The following is a 17982-nucleotide window of genomic DNA, read 5'->3' on the forward strand; positions in this document are numbered from 1 at the left end:
CATATATGGAAAATATGCATTTGGATAGAATTGATATAAGTTTGCCTTTATTATTTATTGTACTACCAACAAAAAAATATTCCTACAGGAGTATTTTGGCAAGAAGGTCCATTATTATGGATACATTTATCTTATTCTCCTAATACTATTTTTACTAGGTATCCTGAGGCTGTAGGACAGTTAATACTCAAAGGATAAAAGCAGCAAAGGGAGTGTTTGGAATTTCTCCCAATAAAATTATTACTCCATATACTATGGATCAAATTAATGAGTTAGCTAATGAGTTAAATACTTGGGCAATAAACATGTGCAAATCTAATGTTTCATTTGATAACCACTTACCATCTAATCCTTCATTGTCTTTTTGGTCATTGCATCCTGTAATTTTTCCAAAAATGACAAGAAAAACACCTATCATGAATGCTCCAAATATATTCACTGATGGGTCAAATAATGGTACAGCAGCAATAGTTACACCTGATCAAACTTTTACATTTTTAGTACCCAAACAATCAGCTCAAAAGGTAGAGCTTAATGCAGTATTACAAGCTTTTGTGATGTTTAAAGATTCTGTATTTAATTTATTTTCCGATAGTCAGTATATAGTTAATGCTATAGTATCCCTTGAAGATGCTGGTAGGATTTCCCCTTTCTCTACTGTTTTCTCTTTGCTTTCCACTATACAAAGTCTAATCTGGGACAGAAAAGATCCATTCTTTATAGGACATATCAGGGCACATACAGGATTGCCTGGAGCCCTTAGTTTGGGCAATGATTTAGCAGATAAAACTACACATGACATACATATTTTCTCTACACTAGAAGAAGCTACAAATTTTCATAAAAAGTTCCATGTCAATGCTAATACTTTACAAAAGCGTTTTAAAATAACTAAGGAACAAGCTAGACAAATAATAAAACAATGTCAAAATTGTGTGACCTTTTTACCACAAGTTAATCTTGGAGTCAATCCTAGAGGACTGATACCTAACCATATTTGGCAGATGGATGTCACACACTTGCCAGAATTTGGAAAATTAAAATATTTGCATGTTACAGTTGATACTTCTTCTGGATTTTTGATGGGCTCCCTTCATGCCGGAGAAAAAACTAAAGATATTATAGCTCATTGCTTACAAAATTTTGCCATTGTGGGCGTTCCAAAACAGTTAAAAACAGATAATGCCCCTGGTTGTACTTCTACCTCTTTTAAACAATTTTGCTCATCATTTGGCATTACTCATATAACAGGAATCCCATACAATCCACAGGGACAAGGCATAGTTGAAAGAGCTCATCAAACTATTAAAATGTACTTATTAAAGCAAAAAGAGGGAATTGGGAAGGGGTATATATTCCCCAAAGATAAATTTAAAATAACACTCTTTACTCTAAACTTTTAAAATTTGGATTCATCAGGGCTTAGTGCTTCGGAAAGGCATATGTGTCCAAAAAATGTACATAAGCCCAAGGTACTTTGGAAGGATATTCTAACAGGACAATGGAAAGGTCCTGACCCAGTAATTGTCTGGAGTCGGGGGTCTGTTTGTGTGTTTCCACAGGGAGAACAGCAGCCAGAAGGGAGCAGAAGAGCAGAGGATATGGATGAGTTCCCCCCAATACCATTACCTGTGACAACTGCAATTGTCCAAGATCTTGCAAATAGAGCACCCATGTTGGCATCTCTCAGTCTTGATTATGCTTGAAAAAGTGCTCAAACAAGAGCCAGGACAGGATGTTTCTGAAAAGTCAACCCTAAAGGGCAAAGTGTACGAGCTTTTCTCTGTGCCTTCCTTGTGTCCTTCCAAGGCCAAAGAAAATCCTTTAGGTGTCATTTTTTTTTTTTTTTAATCCATACACAAAGCATGCAAAGTGTCAGTGTCAGATTTGGTTCATTCAAATATTTGGAAGCCCACTGTATGCCAGACACTTTCAAACATGTCTAAGGCCTCAGATTACGTGGTGTTTTCTTAATTCATAGAAGAAATGAGATCTAAAGATCAAGAGTCACCCAATGTTACACAGCAGCTACAAAACAAGCTGGGATTAGAATCTCTCAAGGATTTAGGGTCAGCTGTCTTTCAATTATTGTCAAGGGTAGGACCATAGAAGTTGAGTACTCCTCACTGCAACTTTTGGTTTCCTCCATGAAAGGTACAGTATGTAAACTAGGGGTGGAAATCATGGGAGTAGCAGAATTAGTGGTCCCTTACATCTGGTCTTCTACACCAGATTGTTATTAGGCTCATTCAAATCAGACACTGATTAAATTCCAATAAATGTGTTAGGTCTCTGCCTCTTTCATCTCATTCTCACAGTGTAAGATTTTTTTTTTTTTAAAGAGAGAGAGAGAGAGAGAGAGAGAGAGAGAGAGAGAGAGAGAGAGAGAATTTTAATATTTATTTTTTAGTTTTCAGCAGATACAACATCTTTGTTTTGTATGTGGTGCTGAGGATTGAACCTGGGCCGCATGCATGCCAGGCAAGTGTGCTACCGCTTGAGCCACATCCCCAGCCCCCACAGTGTAAGATTTTAAAACATTTACTTAATAAATAGAAGAATGCCATGTTCTGAAGATGGGTGAACAGGATACATATAGAACTTTCAGTCTAGGGAAAGCTGGACAGTCACTATACATGGAGGTCCAAGAATCTTAAGGTGCATCATGGGATTCAGAGCAGAAACTCAACCTGATATGACAGGGAGGGGTGGCAGGAAGTGGTCTGAAAATGGAAAGGGCTTAACCAGGAGCAGGGGGTGAGGTGGTGGTAGAGAGTGTGCCTCAGAATCTGATTTTTTTCCTTTGCCTTTGACTGAAAAGGAGAACTTGACGTGTTCCAGGAAGAAAAGAAGCTCAATGTTGGCTGGATCAGAGTACGCAGAGAGAGTGAAATGTGGTCAGAGGAAAAAGAGCCTTGTGGCTCTTGTTAAGGAATGGGACTTGATCCCAAGGCTGGAAAAGCGCTGAGCAAGGTTTGCTAATCACATCTGCATTTCTCACTCTGGCCTTTGAGTCTCCCCTTCTGTGCAGCCTCCATGGTGCCCAATGAGCCTGTGTATGAAGCATCTTGAGGTCAAACTTAGACTGTTCCTCCTAATCTGGGAACCCATTTCAGTCTTCAGGGGTGTGTTCAAGTTTGTTCAGGGATTATCCCTTGTTTGTATAGGAATGCCAAAATGAAATCATTCTTAGTCTGATATCCGGGATGATTAAATGACAAGCATCTGTAGTATAAATTAGATTTTAATGTTAACAATTTTTTGGAAGAATTTTTACTTCGAGCAGAAAGCCACTATGAGATCTATACATAAATGCACATAAAAAGATCCTAATAATAAAAGATACAGAATTTCCCCATGGGAAAAATAGGACAATGAAGAAATAAACTTTGATGTTTCATGTCCCTGGGATTTATCCCATGTGGGCACAGTTCTTGTTAATGCTTTTATCAAATTCTGGTGAAATTTTAGTGGACATACATTGCTTTTATAATTAGCCTGTTAAACAGCTACCCTACCCAAAGATAGGAATCTATTTCATACCATAAAAACTTAAAAAATCATTACTGGCCTTCACTTGAGTGGTCTTTTGAGTTATATGCAATTTAAAAAGAGGTAGGGACTGGAAAAACTAAAGTAAAATCCAAAAGGTAAAGTTATCAGTTAATACCAGCTGGTGCTAACTCTACATCATTATGACATCTGTGAATTCACTTTTGCATTGGCCAAAAATTGGTCTCAGTTAACGTTTTTTGTAAGAGTGTTGGAAAAAAACCAGTGGAACTCTGTCACTCTTTCAAAATTGTTAGTGCAAACTACATTCATTTGTCAGGAGAGGAGATAAATGCAATGTGTGCTCTCCGAGTTTTTTTTAAAAAGTGTGTTTTAAGTAAGACTTTAAACCAAGACTTCTTCTAGAGCTTTAGATCCATTGCTGGCTGCTTAGAAAATAGCTTTCTTGGTTCAGTTCACAATTCTGAAGTCTTCCCCATCAAGGGCTATCCAAAGGAGTGTCCTGCCCTGGGGACAGAGGCCAGGGCACAGGCTGGGCTCAGTCCATCCTCGGCTTGTTTCCTGATCTTCACATCTGTGTCTGTGAGACAGGCCCCAGTGTGGGGTACAGGTCATTCTTTTCTGCATTCTTTTTCTTTTCATCCTCATCAAACTGAGCCTCGACCTCCGCTGGATTGATGTAGGTGTAGAATTTAGCCATGATGGCAAATATCACACAGACGACCAGAAGCAGCGCAGCAAACAGAATGTACTCAGCCCACTGCGAAGGAATCAGAGTTGCAGCAAGACAAAACCAAACAAAACAAGTCATATTCACGAGCATACTGAGCGAACATTTTCTTGCTATGTCTACGTAGAAGTTGCTATGGATTAAATTGTTATGGGAAGTTGGTAGGAACCAATACAGATTCAGATTGGCCAGCTTTTCTCGAATGCCTAAGTGACAGGCAACATTTTTCTAACAGCATGGAGGTGCAGAAACACAGGATTTTGGAAAGATGAAAGAAAATTTCTAAAATACTCAGGCCTTAAGATACATGGCTGGTGCTGGAAGGATGCGGACCAAGAGAACAGCAAGCAGCACCCTTATGGGGAAAAGCATGTGCTGAGTTTTACCAAGGTGACACCCTGTGTTCTTCCTGGCGCACCCTGTGCTGGCGAGCCCCCGATGGGAGCTGATCAGGAAACGATGAGGACAGTGGGAAGAGACAACTGTGATGCCCCAGTGCTGAAGACCGTGTTGCAGTGCCCCGAAAGCCCTCATTTTATTTTAGTTGAAAAAAAATCAACCACTCAAAGATGGCTTTAACTTCAGGTATTATAAACATTTCCAGATAATAGGTCTAGTTTAGGGCTATTGAGCGGTATTGACTGAGGCTTGGAAAGACAGTTTCCAAGTAAACAACACTAAGGTGGTTTAACTCAACCTGGTTATTTCGGTTTTCAACTTCCAAAGTGTGGCACCAGGTGAAAATAAGAATCAGTACACACTTTGCCAGAAGGCCATTGATAGCAACCCTATTTGGTCAGTCTGGCCATTTTATCCAGCCACCAACCCAATGACCACGTATTTAGAGGTGGCTGGGAAGGGCCTTGGGGACGATCATTAAAAGATTAGGCAGAGGTACATCCACTTTCCTTTCCCGGGCCATACCTGCTCGCTGAAGTGGCCTGCCCCTGCCACAATAAGCACAATGATGTTGCCAAAAGCCACTGTCAACAGCCATCCTGCTTGGAGCACCGACTTCATGTTGGAAGGAGCCTGGGGAGACAAAGGAAAGAGAGTCTCAACTGGATGTCAGCCTCGGAGCAGAACCCGGCTCACTGACTTGCTCCATGGGCAGTCTACTGACCCTAAGTGCATATTGGAGGCTAGCTCGCTTCATTTAACATGAAACGGGTAACCAGGCACCCAGCCTCCCCGCTGCAGGAGCACAAAGAATCCCCGGGCTTCCCTCTCCTCCCCGCGCACAGAGTTCCTCTTGGTGAAAGGAGCAGAGCTCCAGGTGAACTGACTCAACCTCTGCAGGACAGTTTCCAGACCAAGCCACCCTCGCACCCCTCCCGGCAAATGGAGGCTGTTCTCTGGGATACAAGCGTGCTCTTTGCGGCTTCTCGGCCACGTCACCAAAACCTATCTCCCAAGTCTCATCACCTATGTCATGGTCACCACTGTTAGGCTGTGAGGTCATCACAGAAAGGCATTATCCAGCTCACAGTCATCTTTACTACAAACTTAGAAGGCACTAGAAATTGTGGGTTACAGTGACTGTAAGTGCAGTTTTAAAATAGTCTGGGACACTAAGCTCTGATGTGCATATCAACAAAATTTGCCTCATTTGTCTGCTGTGCTTAAACGCAATATTTAAAACTTCTTAAAGCTAGGTCTTATTTGATGTTTTCACTGGTAGCCACAAAGAGATCTCAGATAAATCTACAATACCACGAGGACACAGACCTGTAAATGAACACTTCCATGAACAGTTAGTAGCATCAGCTTATTTCAAATTGTAGAATCTGCCACCGTGATCCTGGTAGCAGTCATGAATATTGTTTTTTCCTACATAGGACTCATAACTTCTAGGGTGACCACAGGAATTCAGACACACAATGGACACACGCTCAAAAGCTAACAGCGTGGTGTCCTTACTCGGTGATCCTGTCAACCCCAAAGACCTTGGTCTGGGGAAAACATCATAATGCTTTCTAGAATTTTTAAAAACTACAAACATACAGCTATTCCAGATTTAAATTAAGTTCCTGCAGCATTTCATGAATCTAGGGGCGGAGATGGGAGGGGTGGTAAAGACAATGAACAAGAAACCTGTGAGTACGAGAACTCCAGTCCTGTGATGGAGAAGACCACCTCGCCACAGGTGAGAAGAAAATACTGCGGGATTTGCAGAGCCATGTTGACTGTGTTGGGTGGAATATCTTCAAACTCCTCCAGTTTGGGGCAGCCATTACCCTAAACCATGAAAGCAAAAGCAGGAAGCTGAAACTGAAGTCAGGTAGCTTCTAGAATAACAGTTCTTCCCACAGGCAAACTGGGCTCGACCTTCTAGGGTTCTGACAAGCAATTTATGAGTAAGTACGGGTCTTAAATATGCAAGTGAAGCATTGCCTGTTATATTTGTGTGGGGATGGAAAATATGTTCACTAGCATTTTCCTTTTAAATAAGACAGGAGATTGGAAACCAGGTTTGTTTAAAACACTGCCATCCCTTTGAACTACACATTTCTAAAGTCCATGTTAAATATTGTGTAAGGAGCTGGGTGTGGTGGCTCTTATCTGTAATTCAGCTACTCTAGAGGCTAAAGCAGGAGGATCGTGAGTTCAAGGCCAGCCTGGGCAATATGGCAAGACTGTCTCAAAATGAAAAAAATAAAAAGAGTTGGGTATGTAGCTCAGTGGCAGAGAGCTTGCCTAGCAGGTTTGATTCCCAGGAAAACGTAATAGTAATAGTAATAATAAGTCTATAAGTAAGCAATGGATACTGGCCAATGTGAACTTGTAATCAGTGTAAGTCAGTCTGAGGATTCTCTTCTAATGGTTATCTTCAGTCAATAATTAATTAGAGAAATAACTGTAAGCCCATTTACAATACAAATCCTAATATTCCTCTCATTAAATGAATGTCCTCACTGTGAAGAGTCAGATCAGCACAAGGTGAGTAGAACTTCTAATACGATGCAATGAATTACTAACCTCCCTTTTGATCACATATGTATAAGCGCTACCAAATTCAAGGTTGGAAGATTCAAGATCTTGTGTACAGCCTTGTGAAATCTCTGTTGAGTTCACTATGATGGTTTTTCTATGAAAAGAAAGAATAACAGTGTTAATGTTCTTGGTATTAAAGCCTCAAAAAATACTTGACACTCTTGTACCGGGAGCCAAGTACTTACTTGCCAGAAGGGAAAAACTGATATTCGCTGACGTTGTGACTGGTGATGTTTTCAAAAACTCTCCCATCCATTGTAATGCTGATAATTTCATTAAAAGTATTTACAAATCTGAAACAGAAAACCGTGGTCTCATAACTGAACCAGATAGCAATTTTCTACAGTTCACAGGACACACACCTGATATTGGTCTATGACCCTTTTTTGAAGAAATTGAAGATGCTTACAGAAAATCCCTGAGTCTAAAGACAGACAGTTTAGCAACACTAGGTTGCCCCTGCTTGCCCACTCATGACAACAACCCTGAGAGAGTTGATTTAACACTGTATTTATACATGTCGGGTACTGTTCTAATTACTTTGTAAGTATTACCTAGTCTACGGACATTTGGGGATACCGAGGAGGCACCAAATAGGGACTGAGCTTTGTGCTCCTTGCTTCAGAAGTGTTAAAGAAGTGAAGGGGGCTGTGATTATAGCTCAGTGGTAGAGTGCTTATCCAGCATGCATGAGGCACTGGGTTCGATTCTCAGCACCACATATAAATGAATAAATAAAAAAAATAAAGGTCCATCAACACTAAAAAAAAAAAAAAAAAAAAAAAAAGAAGTGAAGGACCCCAAACAGAAGTTTCTCAGTACCTAGAACACAGCCTCCAAAAGGTTTTCTTCTGGAGGCAGGGAAGGAGACTTGTAATTTCTTTAACCGCTAGGAGGTTGGCTGTGTCAGGGAAGGGTCACAGGTTTGGAGAGGAAGAAGTGGGACAACCCAGTAAACATTTCCCATGTGGCTCTGGAGAGACAGTTAGCACCCTGCAGGAGTGGAACAACTGATGGGCCTGGGCTGCCCCAAGTCTTCCAGCCTCAGCTTCATGTGGAGCCAGGTGAGTTGCCTGCCTTCCTGGGACCAGACAGGTGGTGAACAGCAAGGACAGGTGATTAGAGATCACTTCCTTAGATGATCCAGGCTATAGAAGATCCCAAAATTCTTGTACCACTCTAGGAATGAGATGGGTGCTAGGAATGAGCCCAAATAAGATCAGCTCATTTTTTCCCAACAAATAGGTGAGTGAAGGTTTATAGCAGATTATCTAATTTAGAGGACAAAAAGTAATAATGATGTACATCTAAGTAATAAAAAGAATAATTCAAACTTTGTATTCCTAAAATATATAACCAAGTTTTATCAGCTTTGTGACACATATTGATTCAATACAGTAGTTTATATATGTAATTTATAAAGGATATAATATTCATATGTAGTGGGCTCATACTCAAAATATTTTTATTAAAATTGATCAAGAGTTTAAAGATCACCGGCCTAGAGAAACTTCCTACATTTAAACAAAGAAACAGGTAAGAATGTGAAGTAAATGTGAATAAATAAATTGTGGTATATCCATACAGTGAAATACTCTACAGTGGAAAAGTGAATGGATAAGAGATGTATACGTCAATATGGCTAAATATTAAAATAATTTCATACTATATTTTATAATATTATAGAATAACATGCACAGGATATAACTTTTATATCACATTAAGCTTAAAAATATAGCAACAACATATTGTTTATGGACACTAGTATGGTTTAGATATTAGGTGTCTCCAAAAGCTCATGTGTAAGTCAATGCAAGGAAGTTTAGAGGAGAAATGATTGAGTTGTGAGAGTCATAAGTTAAGTGAATTGATCCCCTATGGGATTAACTGAGTGGTGATGGAAGGCAGGGAGGATGTGGCTGGAGGAAGGGGGAAGGGGGGCATGCCTTTATATTTTATATCTGGTGAGTGGAGTCTCTCTTTCTGCCACTTCCCTCTACCACATTTTTTCTGCCATGATGTGCAGTTTCACCTGGAGCCCTGAAGAATGGAGCTGGCTGTCTATGGACTGAGACCTCTGAAACTGTGAGCCCCCAAGTAAACTTTTCCTCCTTTAAAATTGCTCTTGTCAGGTCTTTTAATCACAGCAGCAAAAAAGTTGACTAAAACAGAAATTGGTACTGAGAGGTGGGGTTGTTGCTATAACTGACCTGACCATGTGGTTTAGAAGCTTTTGGAGCTTTATAGAATTTGGGGGAGGAATTTTGAGATGTTTTGCACTGCAAGCTGGAAATGCTTAAGTGGACCTTAATGGACAATTCTGGTGGGAGCTCAGAAGACCAGAATGCCAATAGGACCATGGACAGTAAGACAGGGATCAAAAGGGTTTGGAGGAAAGGGAGGATACTATTGGTCACTGGATTAGAGGACATTTGTGTTATGTTCTGGCTGATAAGTTGCCTGAATTTTGCCTATTTCCTGAAACTTCCAGTGAGGCTGATTTAAAAATCAATGGAATTCTTAACTGGTGGAAAAAATTTCTAGAGAGTATAGCATTCAGGTGGTGTCATGGACATTGCTGGTGGTTTTTAGCCAAATTTATTGTGCAGGAGCAGAAAGCAAAACAGAAAGATTTTAAAAACTTGGACTTGAAAGGTGGGAGTAAAACTGGGGCTAAGAAAGTTACAGTTTAAAAGAAATTCCTGTCAGTAAAGAAATGCTAAAGACTTTGCCAGAGACAGTAAGAAAGATGGCTTGAGGGCACCTCAGGAATTGGCAAGATCATATCCATCTCAGACTTAAGAAAGTACAAGTAAAAATGCTCTTGAGATGAGACCAGTGGGGCACTCTTTTTGCATGAGGGGGCCAAGGAAGCTTTTTCAATGTGTTCACCCATCCAGGCACTCAGAGGCTGCTGCAGCTGTGGTCCCTGGAAGTTTGGCCACTGGTTAAGATGGCTGTAGATCTTGGCAGCAACCAGTTTGTGCTGGTTCTGCAGGATTGCAGGATGCTGGCGTTAGGGGGTCATGGAGACTTCCACCAAGATTTTAAAGGAAGATCTGAAAGGACAGGCAAAGTGCAGCAGGTTCGGAGTCCCTGCGGGCACCCCTTGAGAGGGCAATGCATAGAGATGTGAGGAGGAAGCAGAATTGCAGTGGAGATGCCTAAGATTAAGAAATGCCAGTACCATGGAACGTCTGCTGACGAGGCTGAAGGAATCAAGCTGAGATCAGCCAACAGAAAGGCCTGCAACCAACAAGGCCTCAGGAGCAAAGTGACATAAGCCCTTTGTGTCAGAACCTTACAATGCCATGTGCCCAGATGCTGGACGTGGAGCTACTGGAGTTGTTTGTTCATGTGGATTTCAGTCTTGTTTTGATCCTTTTCCTTCTTTCTGTGCCCTTATTTTTGTGAATGGAAATATTTACTCTGTACCTTTATATATTGGATACCTATAAATCACTTTTGGTTTTTATAGGATCTCATGATGCAAATTTTCCCTGGGTCTCAAAGGAGATTTTGGATTTGAACTTTTGGGCAATCTTGAACAACTGAGACTATGGGAACTCTTGGAAATGGACTGAATGCATTTTGCATTGTGAGATGAGCATGAGCTTTTTGGGGAGAGAGGTGGAATGTTATGGCTTAGATATTAAGTAAGTGTCCCCTAAAAGCTCATGTGTGAGACAATGAAGTAGGTTTAGAGGAGAAATGATTGGTTATGAGAGCCTTAACCCAGTCAGTGTATTAATCCCCTGATGGATTAACTGAAGGCAGATAGGGTAATGCTGGAGGAGGTGGGCCCTGGGGTTGTGCCTTTGAGGTATATATTTTGTATCTAGCAAGTGGAGTCTCTCTCTCTGCTTTCTGATCATCATGTGAGTCACTTCCCTCCACCACACTCTTCTATCATGATTTACATCTCCCCTTGAGCCCTGAAGAAGATCTTGCTATTTATGGATTGAGACCTCTGAAACCTTGAGCCCCCAAATAAGCTTTCCCTCCACTGCGATCGTTCTTGTCAGGTCTTTTAGTCACAGCCGTGAAAAAGCTGACTAAAACAGATGTATATAATATGTATCAATAGGTAATGTTAACAATGCATGAGAAGGATCAATATCAAACCCTCAACTAGTTTTGCCCTGAAGTATTATTATATTTTAAAGTTTCTATTTAAGGCAATCAATTAAGTCTTTCAACTTACTGATAACATGTGATCACAAGGATTATATTTGCTTAAACTTTTATATGTTCTTCCTTTAATTCACTTTCCTCAGAAGTCTGACTTGCTGAAATTCTTGAAGTTATCAGTTATTTTCTCACATTGGGTTTCTAGAGCTTCCTGTTTATTTTTTTTTATGTGTTGTCTCTGGGGCATTACTAAAATAATAAAACCCTTGATCCATTAAGAATTTTATATTTTCGGTTAATAGAAAAAGGTTTCTCTTTTACCATACGGGTGGAGGTGATAGTGGGTTCAATGTGTTACTGATCTCATGTGTCTCTCTTCATTTCCAAGATTTCATCAAAGACTTTTTTTTTTTTAAAAAAATAAGTTTTTATAGCATGGTACCAGATCAGGAAAGGATACCACAATCTAAATTTTCCAAAGTTTCCAAAATTAGGATGCTTTTGAAGAAATCAAAGCAAGGAAAACCATGGTCTGAGGCAAAAATGAAAGCCCAGAGGTGCTTCTGGCTCAGAATCAAAAACAGAGTCCAGGAAAGCACCAGGGGACTGTCATCAGTGTATCTCCCTCCTGATCCAGGAGGGCAGCTGTGTGCATGTGCATGTAGGTAGGATCGAAGGACGGCTCCAGAGATCTGAAAGAAGGTGTTGTGTTCTGAGCTGTATCCCTCCCAAATTCCCATGTTGGAGTGTGAGACCTCAGTACCTCAAAATGTGAGTACTTAGGGAGAAGGTCCTTAAAGAGATAAGATTAGGTCACAGGGTGACCTTAATCAAGTAGGACTGGTGTCCTTGCAGGAACAGCAGAGCAGGACACAGGTATGCACAGAAGGAGGAACACATGAGGACACAAAGGCGGCCCTCTGCAAGCCAAGGAGGCAGGCCTCACAAGAAACCAACCCTGCTGGCACCTCCACCTCGGACTTCCAGCCAGAAGAACTGCTAGAACCCAAATTCCTGTGTGAATAAGCCACCCAGCACATGGGAGTTTGTCATGGCAGCCCTAGAAAATTCAAATAGAAGAGAACAAAGAAGATGAAGGAGGAAATAAAAAGCTGAAAGGGACTTGTGTTGGTAGATGAGTGACATTATACCCATGCAAGGTAATACTGTGGGGAATTGTGGGAGCGCCAAGAGGAAGAAGGCGCAAAGAGCCGGAGGGGAAGTTAAGTCAATTACAAGGACCAGCAGGTGCAAATTTTCTTTCTTTCTTTCTTTTTTTTCTTTTCAGTATGAGCAAGTGCCAGTAGGTAAGAAGCCATAGAAGCCAGCCTCCAAAACTCTGGGAGGAAATGGCATCCAACCAAGGAGCCAAGTGTGAGAAGAGAAAGACACTTCCAGGTGAGCAGGGACTTGACTTCACCTTGTAGTTTCTGGTGGTGACATATTTGAGCATAGGCGCAGCAAGACAAGAGCCCAAGAAAGGGACACAGAATCCAAGCAGGAATGTGCCCCCACCTGGTATATGGTGGAATAGCCTCTGGGACCGTGCCTCAGAGGGACACAGAGCAAGGGCTTCCAGGAAAGAACAAAAGCTGTGCAAGAGAGCATTCACCCGTCAGGGGACCTCGGGTGGGCCTGGTGGAACATAAGGGGAACAGGTGTGGAGTGGCCTGTAGGGAGCAGGGGGCGGGGGTGGTGGGGGGTGGTGGTGGTGGTGGTGAATGCACTCAGGGCTTGGCCCAGGAAGCTCTGCTCCCTGGCAGCGGTGAGCGGAGGACTGGCATGCCCTGCCCCACAGCTGGATTTGGTGGGAGGCTCCTGAGAATCAGACTTGCAGAAGAGATTGGGTGCTGCGTAGCCCTAGGGTCAATCTAGTCTTTCCAGAGAAGGCCCCAACCAACAAAGGCCCCAACCAACAAAGCCCCCAAGGACAAACAGACTTCAGGGCCACCTTCTGGACCTCTCCTCACAGACCACCGCAGAAACAGTACCCTGGGAGCGCACCCAGCTGGTCCAACTGACAGCACAGCCCAACACAGCTCACCTCACACTGTGAGAAGGAAGCTGAGTCTTCTACCAACGGCTTCAATCTCAGGCCACTGCTACTGGCAGCTCAGAGAGCAACACACAAAAAGGAAGGGGTGACCACCCCACCCCTTGCTCTCTCTATGATTATGTAACACAAGAAGAATTGGAAGGAGACTGTTGGACATAGACAGTGACCACCCAAACTGGGGAACTATTTTGGCTACCTTAGTGGAGACGGTTCCTTCATTCTTTATTAAGATTTTTTTTTATTCTTTCCGTGTGAGCGTGTGTGTGTGTTGTGTGTGTGTGTGTCTGTGTGTGTGTGAGTTCTTGCTGTGCTGATTGGTTCAGGGACATATATAAATACACTTGTTATTTTTTCTCTCATTCTTAGCATTTTTTTAATATTTATTTTTTAGTTGTATTTGGACACAATACCTTTATTTTATTTATTTTTATGTGGTGCTGAGGATCGAACCCAAGGCCTTGCATGTGCTAGATGAGTGCTCTACCACTAAGCCACAACCCTGGCCCCTCATTCTTAGCATTTTTTAAGGTAATTAAGGTAATTATTTTTTCTAGCATTGTCTTTTGAGGGTTCAGGAATTTTGGATTGTATATTTTGGTTTGGTTTTGTATTATTTTTATTTGTTTATTTTTCTTGTTTCTCTTTCTTATTTTCTCCTGCTAATGACCGAATTCTATTGTTTCTCTCCCAATACTTTGCTTCTTCTAATCTCCCTTTTCATGTAAACATCACCTGCCACATCTCTTCTGCATTCTCTGTTCACTTTTTGAAATTATAAACACTTTTCTAACTTTCTAACATATTTTATTTTTCCCTAATTAATTGTACTTTTACCATCTTTCAGAACTAATTGGCTTGTATAACTCCTACTCCCACTATTTTTTGTGGGGGGGTACTGGGGATTGATTCAGGTGCACTCTACCACTGAGCCACACCCCTAGCCCATCCTGCCCCCACCAATAAGACTGATACACTCATTACTGCTGTGAATGATAGAGTTGACACTTGCAGTTTGCTTTAAAGCCAGATCTAGTTTATGGTTATTATTTTTACTGTTGACAGTTGCTGAACCTGCCATTCCTGTTTATTGGTGATAATTAATGTTGAAGATGTCATCTTTGGAGCTGGGTATTTACTTTAATGCCATATATTGTTTGCAATGATTGTTACTATTGTTTATTTCACCCCACCTCAGAAGGCTTTGGGAACCTACATGGACACTAGAAGTTCACAGATTAGAGACTGCTGATGCTGAGCTAAGCATTCCCTGACATCACTCCAACTCAGAAGAAAGGGGACAAAAGCCCCCAACAACAACAGGATCCAAGGAGGAACAGAAAGGAACTTCAGTTCCCACCCCTTGGCAAATACTCATACACAAAACAGAGAGAAATTCCAGAACAAACAAGGTAATTACTCACAGAAGGACATGTGCCAAAAAGAGGTAACGGAATCCACCTTAATCAACATGCAAGTCCAAGACCTCAAAAAACATGAGAAAATAGGCAAAAAAAATTTCCCCCAAAATTCACAATCCCCCAACAAAGGATCACACTGATAGAAAGCCCAGAGAAAGATTATAAAAAACTGATTATTAAGCAGTATGAAGATTTCTTGGAAAACTGCGAATGGAACCACCATTTGACCCAGCTATCCTACTCCTCATTCTATACCCAAAGGACTTAAAAACAGCACACTACAGGGACACAGTCACAGCAATGTTTATAGCAGCACAATTCACAATAGCTAAACTGTGGAACCAACCTAGATGCCCTTCAATAGATGACTGGATAAAAAAATGTGGTATATATATATACAATGGAATATTACTCAGCAATAAAAGAGAATAAAATTATGACATTTGCAGGTAAATGGATGGAGTTAGAGAAGATAATGCTAAGTGAAGTTAGCCAATCCCATAAAACCAAATGCCAAATATTTTCTCTGATATAAGAAGGCTGATTCATAGTGGGGTAGGGAGTGGGAGCATAGGAGGAATAGATGAACTCTAGATAGGGCAGAGGGGTAGAGGGGAAGGGAGGGAGCATGGGGCTAAATGGTGGTGGAATGTGATGGACATTTTTATCCAAAGTACACGTATGAAGACACAAATTGATGTAAATATATTTTTGTATACAACCAGAGATATGAAAAATTATGCACTATATATGTTTATATATGTTTAATAAGAATTGTACTGCATTCTGCTGTCATATATAAATTTAAAAAAATTAAAAAGTGAGAATAACAGTGAAATTTATATCATGAGATTATTGTGAGACTTTGATAGCTCAATACGTGTCAAGGGTGTGAAACAGACTGGTAGAGAACATCCAATGGATGTGAGCTGCTGCCAGTATCATGACACCTCCTTCCTTTTCACCTTCCTACCTTCCTACCAAGTTGCTCTTCTCCAGAATAGATGCCCTTCACTTATTAGCTATAGCCGAGATGTGGTTTTGGCCTTCATGATTATGGACTCTCGTGTCTGTAAGGTCAGCAATTTAAAAATAATTGCTTTGTCCAAATATAAACACAACTTTGGAAGTGTTGTCCAACTAAAAAAATGCTTAATAAGCTACAAGAAGGTCTAAGGAAGAAATTAGGACAGCATATACAGGATGTGAAAGACCATTTTAATAAAGAAATAGAATAGTAAAAAGAAACCAAACAGAGCTCCTAGGAATAAATACATATAAAATAGTACCTCAGCTTCTCCAGGCCTTGAAGACAGGGTATGTGATCTTGAGTACACAGAATGTAATTTATTACATTCAAGCCAGCCTCAGCAATTTAGCAAGGCCTGCAGCAACTCAGCAAGATTCTGTCTCTAAATAAAATAAAAAATGGACTGGGGATGTGGCTCAGTGGTGGAGTGCCCCTGGGTTTAATCCCTGGTACCAAAAAACAACAACAACAACAACAACAACAACAAAAAACCTCCCACAAAAACCAAAAAACCAAGATCCAACTATATGCTGTTTACAAGAGACTTATCTTATAGGTAAAGACATGCACAAGCTGAAGGTAAAAGGATGGAAAAAAAAAAAATCCCATGCATACCGACCACAAAAACAAGCAGGAGTAGCTATTCTCATATCTAATGAAGCAGATTTGAAGCAAAAATTAATCAGAAGAGACAAAGAAGGTCATTATATACTAGTAGAGGTAAAAATCCAACAAGAATATATAACTATAGTAAACATTTATGCCCAAAATGTCAATGCACCCAATTACATGGAAAAAAAATACTCCATGACATTAAATCCAATAGTCTCCAACATAATAATACGGGGTGATTTTAACACACCCTTATCACCAATAGACAGGTCACCAAAACATAAAATCAATGATGATACCTCCAACCTAAATAACACTAGAAATCAAGTGAACCTAATGAACATCTACAGAATATTTTACCCCCAAACAGCTGACTCTACCTTCTTCTTAGCTGTGCATGGAACTTTTCCCAAAATAGGTAATATTCTAGGCCAAAAAACAAATCTCAGCAAATATAAAAAATTTTATATAATCCCATGTATCCTATCAGATTGTAATGGAATAAAGCTAGAAATAATAGAAACCACATAAACACATGGAGATTGAATAATTCTCTTTTAAATAAAGTATGGGATCAAAGAATAAATGGGAATAGAAATCAAGAAATTCTTAGAAATGAATAATAACAGAGTATAACATATCAAAATCTCTGAGATAGTGTGATAGCAATTGAAAGAGGAAAATTTATAGCCCTGGTGCTATAAAAATTAGAGAGGTTCAAAATAAGCAAGCTTATGTTCCACCTCATTGCCTTAGAAAAAGAACAAACACCCAAACCAGTAGAAAACAGGAAACAACTAAGATCAGAGCTGAAATCAATGAAATTGAGGATAATAAAACAATATACAGGATCAATGCAATGAAGAGTTGGTTCTTTAAAAGATAAATAAGATTTACAAACCCTTAGCCAAACTAACCAAAATAAAGTGTGAGAAGACACAAATCAGCAAGATCAGAGATGAAAAAGGAGATATCACCACAGAACCTTTTGAAATCTAGAGGATTATCAGAACCTATTTTGAAAATTTATACTCCAGTAAACTAGAAAATATGGAAGACACTGACAAATTTCCAGACACACATGACCTACATAAATTGAATCAGAAAATATATAGAAAACCCAAACAGACCATTATCAAGTAATGAAATTAAAACAGTGATTAAAAGCCTTCCAAAAAAAAAAAAGAAAAAGAAAAGCCCAGGACCCGACAGATTCTCAACTGAGTACTACCAGACCTTTACAGAAGAACTAACACCAGTCTTTCTTAGATTATTCTATGAAATTGACAGGGAGGAAACACTCCCAAATACATTTTATGGAGCCAGTATAACCCTGATACTAAAACAAGACAAAGACAAATCAAGGAAAGAGAACTGCAGACCAATATCCCTCCTGAACATTGATGCAAAAATCCCTAATAAAATATCAGCAAACTGCATTCAAAAATACATCAAAATGATAGTACACCACAATCAAGTGGGTTTCATTCCAGGGATG

At 40.3% G+C, this 17982-nt stretch overlaps 1 protein-coding gene across 1 annotated transcript in view; it reads right to left on the reverse strand.

Annotated features, from left to right (window-relative positions):
- Positions 1-4081: 4081 nt before the first annotated feature.
- The window catches only part of Slc15a1 (solute carrier family 15 member 1), a 40348-nt gene continuing 26447 nt past the window's right edge, over positions 4082-17982 (reverse strand). Inside the window, exons 19-23 of the mRNA XM_076872263.1 lie at positions 7423-7530; positions 7223-7331; positions 6338-6481; positions 5168-5275; positions 4082-4273 (exon numbers count right to left, since the gene is read on the reverse strand). Of these exons, the coding sequence (XP_076728378.1) occupies positions 4082-4273; positions 5168-5275; positions 6338-6481; positions 7223-7331; positions 7423-7530 (661 nt within the window). The remainder of the gene's footprint in view (positions 4274-5167; positions 5276-6337; positions 6482-7222; positions 7332-7422; positions 7531-17982) is intronic.

The sequence above is a fragment of the Callospermophilus lateralis genome, chromosome 12 (assembly GCF_048772815.1).
Source record: "Callospermophilus lateralis isolate mCalLat2 chromosome 12, mCalLat2.hap1, whole genome shotgun sequence".
Classification (NCBI taxonomy): Eukaryota; Metazoa; Chordata; class Mammalia; order Rodentia; family Sciuridae; genus Callospermophilus; species Callospermophilus lateralis.